Here is a 16638-nt window from a genome sequence, read left to right as displayed (position 1 = left end):
TGCGCAATTGTAGGTCACCTACGACTTCCTAACGTTTTCGCGCGTCTCGACCTTAGTCAGCCAAACGACTTCTTCCCCCTTTCAATCGATTTGCCGGGTCGGTTGCGAGCATAGACGCGCATCTGACCTCCGGTGTGTGCGCAGGTTCACTTGTCCTTCGTACTTAGTGTGCTCTTAAGAGGTACTTAAATACCTTTCTGGCGATTTTTTAAATCGCACACTGAACTCACAGTCGAATTTTCGGTTTGGAATGTTTTTTCATTAAAAATGTGGAAATGTTTTAGTTATTCAAAGCGCTATGGTAAACATTGCACCACTCTCACGTGAAAACGAGCTTTTCTGCACGTCTAATTGATTGGGCTTTATTCGTATCTATTTTTACATGTAACGCTCACGTACATACTGTAAAAATTGGTTTGACTACGAACTCACAATTTCAACAATTCATGATTTAGCCGAATCTATGAGAGTTCTCTTCATCAATATTTCCTTTTACTGATACATCTCATGGTCGCGATGTAAGTGTCCATGGTATGAAAAGTGAACGTGTGTCCCTTCATAATACTTAAAGTGACCTCCAAAAATATGTATTGAACATGACCCTTTAGATTCGAAAATACCTTAAATGTAAAGTAGGTAATGGTTGAAGATAATAATAGATTCCCATCAAACAGTTCATGCACGCCGCCTGTCACGGCACAACAGATTGAAATCTATTTATCCTTGCTAATTTAACTCCCATATTAGCTTTTGAGTTAATTCATTTAAATTTGCTGGCTTATTTTCTCCTTTTGTATTACTGACACCTACCTTTTTGTGTGGGGCTGTTCAACCAAATAATGTCATTTCAATTTTATCTTGCATGAATTGCTGCGATACCGATTTGTGGCAGTTCATAAGTTATCACACTCAAAGATATTGGGCAGAACTCGCTATTCATTAAATTCTAGCTGGAATTTGTGTCTCTCTATTCGTAAATTTATATCACATCCACATTTGGATGAGGGAAGCGAAAAAGGGCACACGGCCGTGTCATTCGGAGTTTAGTGGGATGCTCCGATAGATTGCCGTTTCAAGAGCCTACAAATATCGACCTAAGAAGGGAGTTGGATAGATAGATAGATGAATAGACAGGTGGAATGATGGATAAAGGGAGAGACGGGTGGATATATGGGTGGATAAATACGCATACGGCTGGATGGATGAAGTGATAGATAGATAAATAGGTATATGGATATGCTGATGGATAGATAGACACTCAGTATAAACTTACTGCAGTTTCACTCCACCCTTATTTTTGACTGCTGCCTCAAGCGATTTGCATAATCACACACCACATTACAGGTATGACGTTGTTGTGGAGGTTCTTCAATTTATAGAACCATAAATGGGCACTAGTTGCACTACACAATTCAAGTAAGATTTTTAACCAATTTATAATGCTTGATCGTCTCCATTGGTCCATGTGACTCAACAGGACCCGATTTCAAATATATTATAATGCTTTACACAGGGGATTTATGTGTCAACGGAGAGTGAGTATTTCAGCTAGAAAGCCATTAGGTTGAGAGGAAAAATGGCTGATTTCTATTCTTGATTACTATAAAACAATTTAGACCCCGAGTTTTATAAGTACCCTTCGCTCTGATTGAACCAAAAATTACTCTGCACGAGCTACCTTTGAACATGAAAACATTGCATTGAAAGCATCCTTCAAAGCTTTATCATAAATTGCTTATCCATTGGTTAATTATCGGTTAGACTGTGGCGCATAGGCCCGTGATTGGGTCGCACGAACTAGTGCACATCCCTTTCACCGCTATTGGCTGACTGAAGTTAACCTTACAAGAGAGTTTATGGGTAATTTTGCTAAAAGAATGGTCTATAAACGAGATACATCAAGGAAACTTTGTACGACTCACTTTTTACCCAAATCACCACAAGCTTCTTTTGCTAACCCAAATAGGTAATACTCGAGTATTTTTTTTGGTTGCTGCGCTCACCGGGACTCAGGTCTCAACTCATTTAGCCTTCTGTAAGGTCTCAACTCTAACCATTCGACTCCATATATGCAAATTTCTGACATTAGGCTGACGACATTTGAGAATCTGCATTTGAACGATGACTCATGAATGCAAAGTGTGTGCGATGCGAAATGACTTTGTTTCTGCCTTTCACTCTGTCAGCCGCAACTCCGCCTGAGAGTTGCTATTCAAACTTCATTGCCGCCTAGAGTCCCTGTCATCGACTGGCTTGGCTAGATTTAGTTCCAAACCATCATTTTTTGGCAAAATTAGCGTCATCCACCGAGACATTTTCAAACATTTTGCATTTTAAATTCTCAAAATGTGTCCATAAAGCTACCCATCGACTCAATTGGTAAAATGAAGAAAGCATTTTGTCAGGGATGAGTAATTAAAGAAAACCCATTGCAACCAAGTTTTATGGTCCCTTTTGAAATGAAGCACAGTTCATAATCCTTCCATAAATTTTTCGCAATCTTAAATCAAATCGGTAAGCGCAAAAAGACACATTTACTGCTGCTTCATTGTCAGGACTTGCCTCATTTAGGTAGCTTCATGCTCCATTTCGAAACCAAAAGTTATCAGCCTGTACCCGTTTGAATGAAATTTGTGAAACTCAGTCTAGTTAATGGACTGAGACCTTGGTACAAAATTTATGCAATCTTACGCCTAAAACACAAAGTGCACTGTTTACACCGGTCTCAAAGTCTGATTCTAAAATATCAAGCGTTTTTGGACAGCGTCGAAATAGTCTGAATATTAGTTCTTTCCGAATCAGACCAATTTAATGTCGATTCCTTGCTTTTGACCGTCGTCCCTACCCACGCTGCTGATCTTTGACACATGGTACAAAAATGATTAATTAAAAAAAATAGGTTAAGCTTATCTATTTCTTAATATATACTTATGACCTGGAAGTGAACGTATCCTGGTTAGTTAATGATCGAATTGGCTAATGCGTTCCTCCATGTTTACTTCTAACCGTAGTAATAACGCCACAGCTTTAGAATCGTAGCCCTTGTAAGCAGATGTCAGTTACTTCAAATTAATACTTAGTGGCAGCAATATCATGTATGTGGAGGAAAAATAACGCATTGGTATTCATTTGCAAGGTGCTCCACAAATATTCGCACCACACAGTGATAAAGCCAATGCTGGAAAAGACGTCAGAAGGCAAAAATGGAACCCAGGAAAGAGAAGCATGTGGATTCTGCACCGTAGGGATCTTCTCATTGGTTAGGAACGACTTTGAGGCTGTAAGAGAGGACAATAAGGCAGGCGAAAATGGTGATAATCATCTTCGGATTGCAAGTGCAGATGTGTTCGGGCAGGGCGTAGACACGAGCCCCAGCCTTGCGACAGGAGGAGAGGGCGTAGACGGCGTTGGCAAAGTTGTCATCGGTAAGCATATTGCGCGACGCACCCTTCTTTGAGATGCTCTCGAGCACCGCCACAATCGGACGTGAGTTGGAAAGCGCGTTATCTCGGAAACCGCTTATTGGTGGCTCACCCACTTCCTTCAGTCGGTCGTTCACCCATGTCAGAATGTCCGAGTCTTCGATTGGCGCATTGCTGCCTACTCCGCTTGCCTTTTTAATCATAAAGTATTAACCATTAGCCATGGTGGCAGGTTTACAGCCTAATACTCTGTCTTTGAGCCTCATCAGCAAAGCAATATCCTTCTAAACTAGCATATCTTATCTATCTAGCAAATACGGTTAAATTATTGCTTGAAGCGATGAATTGTAATAGGATTGGTAACGGAATGTGGAACAGTAAGCAATCAAAATGAGGAATTTACCGATTCTGCCCATTTTCTGAGATATAAACAAACATCGTTTCATTTGTTTCTATCGTCTTAAAATATAGCAAGACGAAGATTTTGCTCTTAGCTTTATATCACCATTAAAAATCCGTAAAACGCCTTGTCATGCTTCCTCGGAACGAGGCTCTATAGGGGTAAAAACGCCAATGAACTAACACAGGAGGAACAAAGTACAATCGCATACAGTGTTTCATTAAAGTAGACCTGCTTTTTGAGCGAAATGCTCCCTAGCGAACTTGGTAAACAGCATTTCAGCCTATTTTGTCAAAAAATGCACATTGCGAAACCTCTCGGGTGAACTCGGTACTTTATCTGTGTTGACTATTGCGAAAGAAGTGAACCATTCATAGCAATGGATGATACCATTTTTTGCTTCCGTGTGATAATTTTATGAAAAAATGATTTGCACTGCGTATGCACACCGCACATTTGCATGTAAGCGCAATCGTCGATCATGAAGGATGCTTTCTATCACCACCCTACGCTTTTGTTGATGTATCATTTGGTTGGTACTCAAGCGATTTTACTAGAGTAAAAGTTTCCAATCGGCTCCTTAACCAGCGCTTAGGGTTCATTTACTTCCAAAATAAGCCTGGGCACTTCATCTGCTTAATCGAAAATGGGAGCACTACTTTTCAGCAGATATTGAAAAGGAATTCATTGAGTTCGCCATTCAAAAGGTAAATTGAATAAGATTTGCTCTCTGTAATACCACAGAGAAACAAGCTTTAACCTACCTGCTTAAGCAGCTTATGAGTATAAGCCCTCATGAATTGGAAGCAGAGGCCGAGGATTTGTTTGGTCGCTCCTTCGCGAATGTTTTCACCGCTAATGTTGACCACTTTAATGCCAATCACCTTTGAGTAATCGATCACAAGAACGCAGTTGGTCTGTTTCTGAAAGAGTTCCCTTTTGGGGTCAAAGTTTGTCGTCACTTGCTTCCAGTCAACTGTACCCGGCCTTATAATGTCAATCAATTGAAGCAGTACGAGTCCGTCGTTAAGGTTGTTGTAAAGGTTGCTAACGATTGGCGACACACCCATGGAGTTCATCCAGTTTCGATAGGTCTTCTCTTCTAGAGTCTCTGGCTGAATGTTGAGATCTTCAGGAGTCTCCAAACCTGGGTACATGTTGAATAGAGTTGCAATGAAACCAAGGTTCAGCTTGTCACTGTGACTTCCGGGTTTGGCTGTGTAAATGTCTTCTGGGACCAGCAGAGTTCCTGCGTCTAATAATCTTGCATTCTCCATTACCATATAAGCACGCTTCTCGAGGGAGGGCTCCTCCAAAATGACTTTCGAGCTGATTAGCTGTGAACGGAGATCCAGTGGAGTAATCTGCTCCATAAGAGTGGCGTATATCTCCGAGTCGCAGAGATCGGTAGTAAAGTTGGTGAGGCGCCGAACGCTGTTAGCGTTAGTAAGATGGTAGTTTACCCATAGCATGAGCAGCTCCTCGGGCTTGAGAGCTGCCAACTGCTCCAAAGTTTCTCCCGATGAAAGGAGAGAAGCCAATTCGCTGTGCTGTGCCAATGTGATAGTATCCACAATGGCCTTACGAATTAGTTGCCAGATGAGACCACACAATAGGTGTCTTCGAGCCTCCGAGATATCCTCTGGGCCAATGTTGACCATACAGCAACCAATTGCTGCTGCAGAATTCACCACCAATGTCAAGTTTTCATTTCTCTGCAGACGGAGGGCATATGATTCATAGACATTCAGCATGAATAGGTAACCTTAAACAATTGCGCATTATTTGGGTTAGCTTTCATACAATGATCTACCACGAAGTGCCTCACCAGAAATTTAGTTTTATAAAACTGTTACTGAGAATCAGTAAGCAAATCCGCACAAAAGGTCCCAACTTATGCATTTTTATCACGTCGCACCCTCTGAAATGACTGCTAATAAATAGACATATTTATTATTTAAAGAATTAATGCTCCTATCATTTATAACCTGTGTAAAACCTATGGAAAAGAATGCGAATTTGGAGTAGATGGGTGCATTTGACTTTTGCCTGACCTTGAAAATGGCCTTGAGGGATTCACCTTTCTCAAGGGTGCGATCGTCAATGGTGTTGGGAACCGCAACGTTGATCATTTTTGCAAGGATAATGCCATTCTTGCAGCGCTCGTAGAGTTGTCCATCGACATCTGGATTGATAGGAATGAGACCCAGAGCCTCGCAATCGGGATCACCCTGGAGATGCTTGTTTATCCAATTCGCAAAAGCCTTCTCCTCTGACTTCGTCACTGTGTGCTTTCCACCCACTTCCGTGTCATAGGTCTAGCATGTGGCAAGTATTTACCAAATCCCGTTATAATGCTTAAATTCAACAGAACAATGCCACAATCTGCGAGCTGACTTGAGTGCCTACTTTCTGAATTGCCATAGTAGTTAAGCGCTTTAATTGTACTTTTTGATCTCAAATTCCCCTTAACACTGTCAAACAGAGTCTTTGGACTACTATTTATTACAGCAAATATTTTTACCACACTGTTTTTAAAATAGATCGCTTTATCGTTTATGGAGGTTGATATATTCAAGGTACTTTTCCAATGTGCACTTTTCTACTGCAACGCCGCGTGCACATGCAGGGGTAAAAAGCTTTTGTCATGGTATTAAGGTTTTAGATGAGCCTGTCAAGACATTGAGCTAGTGCCCACGTTATTGGTGAATGAGACAAAGGCAAATAATAATAAGTCCAAAAGTTCACACATGTGGCTCTGCTGTTTACTGAAAACAACATGAAGGTTTTCTGAATTGACAACGCTGAAATGAGGTAACAGTGCTTGGCCGTGAGGACCCAATCATCACATAATCCAAGTAAATATCACGTGAATAACAATGAACTTGCTTGGAAGCTGATTGTTTGATGTAGGAGCAATGCAAACAACTTGATGGTTTATCGTAGTGCAAAAAAAATTAAAATAAACATCCTAAGATTAAATGGATGACTTGTACGTAAGAAGGGCTCTCATCAGATCCTTAGTTAAGTAGCCCAACTGTCTACCGCTGCTCTACCAGAACGACCATACGCCCTTATTGGATCAGTTGTAATAAGCAGTATTGTCTTGGAAGCGAAGAGTGTGACCTTGAGGACAAGTGGAATAGGAAATATAATTGTTCATCTGGATCTTTCAAACCGCATCTGGCTCGGTCTTTGCAACTCACTTTCACTCTTTCCCACCAGACTTTACTTTTATAATGGTGCCTGAAGAATAAAGTATTATCCCTAACATTTAACATTTGATCCTGATAGATATCTTTGATTAATACTGGTGTGCATTTGAGGGAGGGGAATTAGCACCGGTTTAAATGTAGCTAAAGCAGAGAGGAAGGATAGTGAACAAAGCAGTGGTGCATTTAAGGGCCATTTAATGGTAGAGACATTTAAAGAGGCTCACATTACGTTCCTCTGCTTTAAGATTTTTACAAAACAGATTTCTGCCACCAAACATAAATTCGAATTCAAAAAAGAATTAATATTGTCTTATTAAATATTCTTATCAACCTGTTTTCGTATCCTGATTTCTTGTTTCGCATCATGCAAGTTTCGATTCTGGTGGTGATGTAGCGTGAATTAAAAAGGCGCAGTGGGACAAAATAACAAATAAATATTTAACAGATTTTTCATGCGATAAATTGAAATTCAAACCACTGCAGTGGTGTAATAGTCACATTACCTTTGCTTCTTGTACACCTTTGAGAATAGCGTCCTTAAGGATTCTCTTTGAGTCGATTTTCAGAAATTTAGCCTTCCTGTAGATTTTGTGCAATTCATTAATATCACAAAGACCACCTCCTCGCCCTCGTCCCCCCTGAATTTCTCTGAGCTCGTGACCGGCGATGGGACAGCCAAGTTTTTCAAGTGCAGGTCTAATATCATCCGACGAGATGGCCCCATGGGTTCGGAGGTCAGGAAAGGCCGCATAAAGATCATCAAGTTGCTCCTCGTCAAAGCTCATGTTTTACTCTGATCAGACACCTCTGATGTGAATTGCCTTAGCAACCCTCACAAAACACCTCCAGGCTTCAGTGAATATACCGGTTGTGGAGCCAATTGCAATGCAAATGTGTTGCCACTGTTAGGTAAATGTTGAGGTACACGCACTCACAGTATTGGCTGAGCGATGCCACACGATATTGTTATAGTAAGGTGTGTCAAGTGTGTGCCTGAATGTGTATGCGTGTGCCACTACGTGACACAAACGTCCACTTTACGCTTTCTTCTCACGTCTCATCTAATAATAATGCATACTTTTCTCAGCTGGAGACACCAGATAACAAACACAAAGTAACTTCTTTCAATTTCGGATTAAATTAATGAAAGACTAGCGAGATTTACTTATTCCGGAATTTAAAGCACTTTTTGTTGGAATGATCTACATTAAGCCTGGACGACAGCTCACTGAAATTCTATTCAACTTCCATCGCTTACTCGAAGAAGTTAAAATTTCATCAGAAATACTTCACTCAAATCAAGAAATGTAATTTTGCAAAAACTAGGGAATGGGCATTTAAAGGTCCCGTGAAAAGCATAGTGATGATTCTCCATAGAATACTATATGGCAGCACGGTTGCATTCTTGAAAACGGATTGCGTAATACTTAGTCCAGTCGCCTGTACATGGCATGACCTAATGTGCCGTCGAAAAGCCTAGCTACCACCCACAATTTACATTGGTATGTTGTTTATGTGGTGACTGAAATACTTGACTAAGTGTCTAGTGCTACTGCCACATAATCCAATAGTGGTACCAAAACTGGTGGCGTGAAGACGATGCTGAAATCCACCCACATCCATAGGGCGTGAAGCCTACCAAAGTAGGAAGTTGTGAATGAGTCGTTATGTGCAGACGTGTTTACAGGTACGAACACATAAACGGATTAACTGTGAGTGATGCACAGATTGTCAGCTTTACTCCTTGTAGGCAGTTGTGCTACTGCCAAAAAAACTTCCATACATTCTGCCTAACCAATCTATCGTGAGGTGTTGTTGTATTAGTCCACTACTCACATCAAAGATTCGACAAAGGTAATGCTTTTCAATGTAATATTAAGCAATAGCATAACTTCTACTAGTAGAGTTATGGCTGTGGGTTGAATGACACTTTTGACGATGTGGTGGTAATCACGGAAAGTATACGGGTAGAGCAAACTCAATTTTATCATTCTTGCACCATAATTACCATGGGTGTATATCTCATTAGGCAGAGGCGAAAACCGAAGTGCGGCCCGCACTTGGAGAAGCTTGACTTCAATCCGTGCAATTAGCGGCAGATCAAGTGAAGCTTGCTATGAAATCGTACCGGGTAATATTGCAAGGGGCAAGCAAAAACTGGTCGGTGGATTGTACAGTAGCTCAGAGATTTGTGCGCCCTCAAAAGGTGAACGGGCCTTATCTTGGCGGACCTCCTGAATCACAGATTCAGGGCGTGGATGAATGAGTGGAAACCATTCTCAATTTGAGGCGCTTCATTAGCGGCTTGTTGACCTGCAATGAGAGAATTGAAAGAGGTGGTCAACTGGCATAGGTACCATCCGCTGTTTATGACTGGTGATGATTAGACGTTACTTTTAAATCGTTACATTTGCGACTCGCTACAAGGGTTATTGTTTCTTTTTTTTCACAAAGCGTGATGAAACCTAAGTAGGTTGGTGATGCTTTTTGCATCTTAGCTGCCACTGCTTCCTATCTGATGGCGAAACCCCGCTTAAAATTTTTCTCGTAAGCCATTTAAGGCTTTTGTGTGTTCAAGTTAATGGACTATGCAAACAACACTTTAATCTTAGTAACTCTCGGGGCAATACAGTGTTCCAACGAAGAAAAAACTGGGCACGGGGCCATGGGTAAATGCATGCAGTGACCTGGGACTACTGGAGGTGTTTTAAATGTGTATTTACGTCGCTTTCAGTATACAGGTGTATACTCTGCATACGGAGCTCTGCACTAATGCACCTATTTGAAAATTACAGCCCATTCTCCGAATTGAACTGTCGATGATTTTCTTTTCTCCACTGGAACGCACTGTTTCATTTGAATGCGCACAGACGCTGCAAAACTTGCTCCAACTCAAACGGTAAATCCAACGTAACATCATAAGCAAATGCACGTGAGCAATCAATGAGCATTTTTGCTTGTGTGCGTAAATTAACACTTGTGCACAAAATCTTAAGAATCAAGCAAACTAGTAAGAAATATGGCACTTTGACAGCAAGCCCATGAACTCAAAAAGACTCAACGCACATATGTGAATTCATAATGGTGGGAAAGTTGTAGCAGCTGATGCAACCTGAATCCTAGTTAATCGGTATGAATGGAGCCGAAGCGCTGACACAACAGCCACTTCCCAGAAAAGACAGATAACCGACGCCATCCATTTGAAAATTGAGCATGAAATCAAGTGCAGACGCGACGGCCGAAGGAAGATTATCTTGTGATGCTCCACGTGACGGTTAACATAGGCGGGAGAAAACTCAACACGCAGCAAGTTGAACCGCTTGTGTCATCTCACATCTCCGCACGGCCCAAATCTGGATCAGACAGTGGAGCACATCCGGCCCTGACTGACCGAATCCTGGTTCCCCCAAGATTTGAACCCTCCGAACTTTTCATCTAATATTATGCTAAATTCGCGCGATTAAGAATATTCCCAAAACAGCGTCTCGTCCGCCATGATAGTTATTACGCTGGAATAAATAACTTGTGTGCGCAGTTATCAAACACAGCTGAACCAACAAAGAAGACGTTTCAAGATAAAAACGAGATTCTGATGCTTTTGAAGCATGTGTATTTTTTGGCAATTTGATGTCCGCAATACTACAATCCATTACTGTTAGAAACAGCAAACTATGGCACCTTCTTAAGATCACATAATAATTCACATAAAAAGGGTTCCAATTACAGCGCCAAATTTCAGCGGGAGGGAATAAGGCTTTATTCCAAATGCAATAATTAATAGGCGAAAACGGATGCGACATCAAATTCAAGCAAGTTCTTATGATGCAAGCCCCTATATACACGGTGTGCGCGGTGGTTAACTTCAGTGTCGAGTGTGGTGCTCTAGTTCTGCAGAGGTGGCCAAAGTGCGTCTCTTGCTACGATCATGCTGTAATCCTCGACGCAGCCGCATGGAACTGCTGGCAGGGCGGGTGTCCAATGAGATGAAGGAGCCTGCAGGCAGGCGATCGTCTGCGTCAACGGGAGACTTCGGCGTCCCTGAAATTGGTCGCGGACTTCGACCGCTTGCCACGGGATTATTCACACGAGGATCAGAGTACACCGATCTAGGTGATAAAATGGATGGATCACCAAATTCTTCGATGAGAAGAGGATGAGTAGAAAAGTGATGAGGATTTAACCTGGACATGTAGAGGGAGTCAGTCATGTCAAAGCTATCATCTTCACTGGCGTTCGCTGCATTCAGTTGGTCAATCTTATGGTGAGCATCAAGCAGTTTGAATCGAAGAGATTCGCATTCTGTTTTGAGCTTCTTCTTGTCCCGCACCGCCTTCTCCAGGTTATGGAACATGCTTTGCACACGGTCTTGCAATTGTCTGAAACACAAAATGAAATTTTACTAAACCCATGCAAGTAGGTACGCTTTGCCCTCCTGTGCAAAGCGGTTGTGTAGCGGACTAATGCACAAGGCTGCCGTTAAGCGCTACGCAAATCAGCTGCAGAGATGGAAACCGATGATAGCACGTCCCTGGGTGTTGATTTAAGGTACATATCGATAGGAAAAAACTAATTTAAGCGACACCTTTAACTGCTTTCGAGGTACAGACGAAAAACCGATACAACTCCGACAGCCGCACTTAGAGCACAACCATTGAACAAGACGGCATTAAATTGACCGTAACCGAGCCAAAATGCTAATAAAAACATTAATGATCCAGGATAAGTACAACAATCATAGATGATGTTTAGTAATTATCAAGAGAATTTATTTAATAATATCACAAAACTGTTTCCTTTGAAAGGAAGATAGCAAATTTAAACGCATAATGATAGCCGAATGATTCTGATGAAACTTTAGAAGGAGCAGTATCATTTCCTTTTCCCTTCCAACGTTCAATTCCATCAACTTTGACATAAAAACTCCTCCTAACCATCATTCATAAGTTAAGCCCACGTTGGGCTCGGGCGAAACAGAGGAGCTGTACTAACTTATGTGTCTCAAAACCTAAAGTTGTTGTCAAGCCAATGCCGCAGTAAAAAAACACGTTTGGCCGGTAGACGGATTGACTAGCCGCCCTTCATATAGCGGAATAAAATTTGAGATAGTAAAATACATGGATGCCCTCATTGGGGGCACGACGGCAATTGCTACCCTGTCGCAATGAGCATTGACCTGAAATTTCCAGGAACGAGAACACAGAACCGATATAATTATCTGGCTCGAAAATCTCTACCTATGCAATGGAATAAGAACATTGGAATCATAACCCTCGAAATAATAGTTATAGTGAAGATAGTAGATGGATGCGGATCTAATTTATGATGGAAGGATCGGAGATTAAAGTCAGAACATATAAAATCTGAATAATTTTCGCAAAGTTCCCAAGATGAAGCAGATTTTGTCTGTGAAATAAGAGCACGAACTGCACCTAAATTGGCCCCAAATATTTCGACAGTTGCGCCATTTGGGATAGTTCATACTAAACCAGGATAAAAGAGAGAATTGCATGCTTAAAAAAGGATTTCAAAAGTAAATTAGAGCTCACTTTCTTATTATTGAAGGGAAATTCAAAAGCTAGAATAAAATCTTTCAAAGGGAATTCAAACAACCCGTAAGAGGAATGAATAAAGATAAATTAAGAATAGGGAAATGAGTGACTAGCAAATTATTGGGTCGAGAAAAGGCAGAATCCCCACAGGATTCCTCGAGGAGACAAGTCAAAACACCACAGAGCCTAATCAAAACGCACGAAGCACAAAGGTCTGATGAAACAAAACGAAGTGAAGAAATTTTCAGAGTCAACCGTTCCAGTTTCCATGCATTAGATGAGGAATTATAAGTGCACCAGTAGATGTTGAGAAAGAATGTACACGGAGACGGGAGCACGACAGACCGAAAACAAGAGCAAAACTTACTTCTGACTCTCAGCACGCAACTCCAGAAGGGCCTCCAGATTTTCGTTCCGATTTTGCAACTCCTTGATTTCTTTGTTTAATTCTTTTACGGCTGTCAGCTAAAGTGAAAGTAAGCAGTTTATAAAAGTCTAAAACCAAAATTTTAGACAAATTTTCCAAAAGCATGTACGATTGTTCGATAGTAGTAGAGATTTAATCTAACACCCACTGTTTAAACATGAGCAGAAGGATTTCTATCCGCTACAAATAGAACAAAAATGTTATTTAGATTGTATAAATAAAAAGGGTACATAAAAAGTTGCCTATACAGCAATTTCTCGACTAAATGTTTTATCCAGGAACCTGGAATGGAGGAAAGCATGCCAGTAAAAACTAAAACTTTGTGAGAATTTGAAGCATTCGTTATCCTCCTGATGTGACAATTTATCTCTCCTTAACCTAGCACACGGGGGAGTAAGTGTTGAGCATGCAGAATAGAGGGTACGTTTGTTGATACAACGACAGTGATTCTTTGATCTACACAAAAACAAAAAACCGGCAATTCCAAGCTAAGCTATGCGACATAAAAATGAATTTCAGACATGTTTTACAATCGGATATGAATAACAGGTAAGGCATCAAAAATGTCTTAGCATTGTGGGTTTACCTTACAGCGGTCCCGATAAAAGTGTTTTCAAACAGTATTCTAGCAAGATCTGGGGAGAGTAAGTTTACGTTGCTAAATCTAGGGGCGGGTCTCGCTACATTAACTCGACTTTTTACCGAACTTCTTATCAAGGAATCAACGGACTCATACATCTTTAATTGATTGTGGAACGATGACTACTTTTCAGCTGGCCTGAATAATAAAAAGTTGCTCTTTACAACAGTGTTTAAAAGTAGTAATATGAGAGTGTTGATAACAAATAAACTATAATTATTCCACTCAAAAAGAAGATACAAGCATGCATTACTTTCAGGTTCCCTATAAATGGTTTAACTGGCCGACCAATATTGGAGGAATAAATTATCAAGAAAAGAACGAAATAACTCCAAAGGTAAAGATGGAGGAAATTAGCAAGGATCCAATTTTGGTGATGGTAGAGGTGTAAATAGCCTCAAAAATTGATTTTTTAAAACTTAAAAATGGATAATAAAATGCACCTCCTCTTCCAGTCGCATCGTCTTTTGACGCAGATCTGCCGCTTCTGCGGATTTCAACTCAAGAACCGTCTTGAGACTTTCAATTTCCTCCTGCAATGCGAAGTCATTTGTCGACTATGAAACAGAAAAAAAAAACGATTTCATTTCAAAAGAAGCATAATTTGAATTAGAAACTGGAAGAAAAGATAGGGGAAACTTAGTGTCCTTTGATGCGAACTTTCACACCAACTCAAAAATGAACATGTCCAAGCATAAAACTGTATTACCGTAGACCTCATAAATTCAAAATTAACTTTCCCAGATGGAGGTCTTCGCTGCACAAGATGTGAAAGGGAACGAAGCAGCATAAAGCCAAATCGTGAATTACGAATACAAACGAAATTCCTGAGAAAAAGGGAACACAACAGTAGATGTAACACATAAGGCTTTCTTTCACTGCATAGAATGTGCGCACACAAGTAGTTTCGTCGAGTCTCTCATCATAATAATTAATCCGAATGCTCAAGCAAATGACTTTGCCAAGATGTGGGGATAAAAATTGTTTCAAAGAAGGTAACGTATTATCCACGTTGGGGCTTCAAGCCAAGCAAACCGATGACGCTGCACCAAGGAGAAAACATGGTGTGGAGCGAAGAACATCTGCCTATGTCGCACTTTATACTGCATTTTCACCTAGGAAAGATAGTGTATGGCTCTGAGCCACTAACTTCAAAAACAGTAATTTGCAAAAAACACTAACTAAGGGAACGATTGTAGGTTGAAACTTGAGGAAACAGACCCACGATAACTTGATCAGCTGTATGATGAACAAGACGGTACCCCCATTTAAACTATTGCCTTACTTCAAACGACTTAATTTACGTGTGATCACGGTGGCCTGGATGATAAGGAACACGAATTAGTAGTAAAATGCAAGAGACAAGGCACCCTAGATAACTTGTCTAAAATTTTGAAAAAGTGAATACATCGGGAGATAATAATTCCCCATTGATGTTTAAACTGATGCTAAGACGCTGAAAGTTTGTGAAACACCTCTGAAAAACCAAATGTAAAAATAAGGCGTTAACCGGATCATCATTATCTGAATCAAGGCAGGCGGCCTTCCTGTTATGACTACTGAAACTAGAAGAGAGCACCGTGATTCGCGCATGAAGCCAAAATGTATTCAATTAAATTTTACTGCAAAAATAATGAGAAACCACTGGACCTCACAAAAATGAAATAACCAAAACAGAAAATACTTGCCTCTGGAGTTTGAGACTTGATAATTAGTTGTTTCGCATGGGTAGAGTTAAGATGAGTGGGAGCAGGTGAGAGGAAGACGGGATGAGCCGCCTTTGCTTGGAGTGTACAACAAGAACCCGTCATGGATATGGGAATATCATCAAAATTGAAACTCTGTGAGGGTCCCTCTTCAGGGACGGAGGATTCGTCTTCGGATGAGGGAATTTGTACCTAAGACATAAAATAAGTCAGTAATTAGTGTGCGCTCTGATTTTTTTTCTCATCTGAGAAGAGCATCTCAGTGGCTCATTCGCCCCCAATCCAAAACAAGCCTACGTGCGGATTCAAGCCAATTCAAATGAAGGGGCAAGCGTTGTCACAACAGCACAAACATACACGCTCCTCCCAGTGGCCAATTACGGTATTGTAATCGGGGAGTGGCAGCAGCCCTTCAACTTTATTTACTTAATAGAATTGTCCCTTTAGGAAAACACTTTACGAACACAAAACGATAAAACACCCATGCTTAATAAAAAAACATTTGATAATCCCCAAGACCACATGTTTATGGACTTCGAGTTCCGTTTGAAGTAAAAAACCAGCATCTCAATGCAGAGGCAGTTTCAGCATTATCATCTCCTACGATCGTGCCTAGGGTGGAAACGCTTTCAAATTAATCAAAGGAAGATGTTTCGTGACGAAGTCCAGCAAAATGCTAAGGAATGCTTGCAGCTGGCGTGGCGAGCTCGATGTAAATGCCACTTTACATCACATACACACACCGGAAATAGAAATGTCTGCGACTAGTGGGAAATAGCAGATTTAAAAGAGGAGTTATAACAGGGAAAGACCCACTGACCTGTACTTAACTCCATAAAACTTACGCCGCACATTAATAAAAGTGCTAAAGTGCATAGGCTCGTGGATTGACTATTTCGACTCGAAAAGATCGACAATAGTAGAAGTAAGGAGCAAGAATTAAGTCAAAACGGGGGAGAATAAAGTAATGGGTAAAGAGATGACCAGGCTACTTAGTAAATATAAATTAACTCTGATCACACTCCCTGATTCGGACATTTTCAGCATTTCATGGGGTAATGATAGCCAAAAAAGGAACTCAGAACCACTACAGAAATGGGAAATAAATGGCCCAAAAAGTGAACCAAAAATAGCTATTCATAAAATATTATGTGTTTTGTTAAACAAATAAAATATAAGAAAACCCAATAACCTTGCACAATTTCTACAGAAAACACATAACCAAAGACAGCTTTCTTGCAACACTGTATTCGTAAAAATGACAACGGATAAAATCTAT

At 40.7% G+C, this 16638-nt stretch overlaps 2 protein-coding genes across 2 annotated transcripts in view; both read right to left on the bottom strand. All coding sequences in view use genetic code 11, as the record gives it.

The window, feature by feature from the left end:
• Positions 1 to 3253: 3253 nt before the first annotated feature.
• On the bottom strand, positions 3254 to 7822 carry EGR_00251 (Fimbrin; the record flags this gene model as incomplete). The annotated part of the gene is made up of 4 exons (XM_024489500.1): positions 3254 to 3613; positions 4587 to 5537; positions 5877 to 6140; positions 7541 to 7822. 4 exons carry the CDS (start codon positions 7820 to 7822, stop codon positions 3254 to 3256), a joined length of 1857 nt encoding a protein of 618 aa, XP_024356178.1.
• Positions 7823 to 10899: 3077 nt separating this feature from the next.
• EGR_00250 (hypothetical protein) overlaps positions 10900 to 16638 on the bottom strand; it is a gene marked incomplete at both ends in the record, with an annotated part of 16185 nt that continues 10446 nt past the window's right edge. The window contains 5 exons of the mRNA XM_024489499.1: positions 10900 to 11143; positions 11219 to 11413; positions 12954 to 13051; positions 14097 to 14210; positions 15309 to 15551. Coding sequence (XP_024356177.1) covers positions 10900 to 11143; positions 11219 to 11413; positions 12954 to 13051; positions 14097 to 14210; positions 15309 to 15551 — 894 coding nt within the window. The remainder of the gene's footprint in view (positions 11144 to 11218; positions 11414 to 12953; positions 13052 to 14096; positions 14211 to 15308; positions 15552 to 16638) is intronic.

The sequence above is a fragment of the Echinococcus granulosus genome, assembly GCF_000524195.1.
Source record: "Echinococcus granulosus chromosome Unknown EG_S00001, whole genome shotgun sequence".
Taxonomy (NCBI): domain Eukaryota; kingdom Metazoa; phylum Platyhelminthes; class Cestoda; order Cyclophyllidea; family Taeniidae; genus Echinococcus; species Echinococcus granulosus.
Note: the sequence above shows the minus strand (reverse complement) of the source record. Positions and strands in the feature narration are given on the sequence as shown.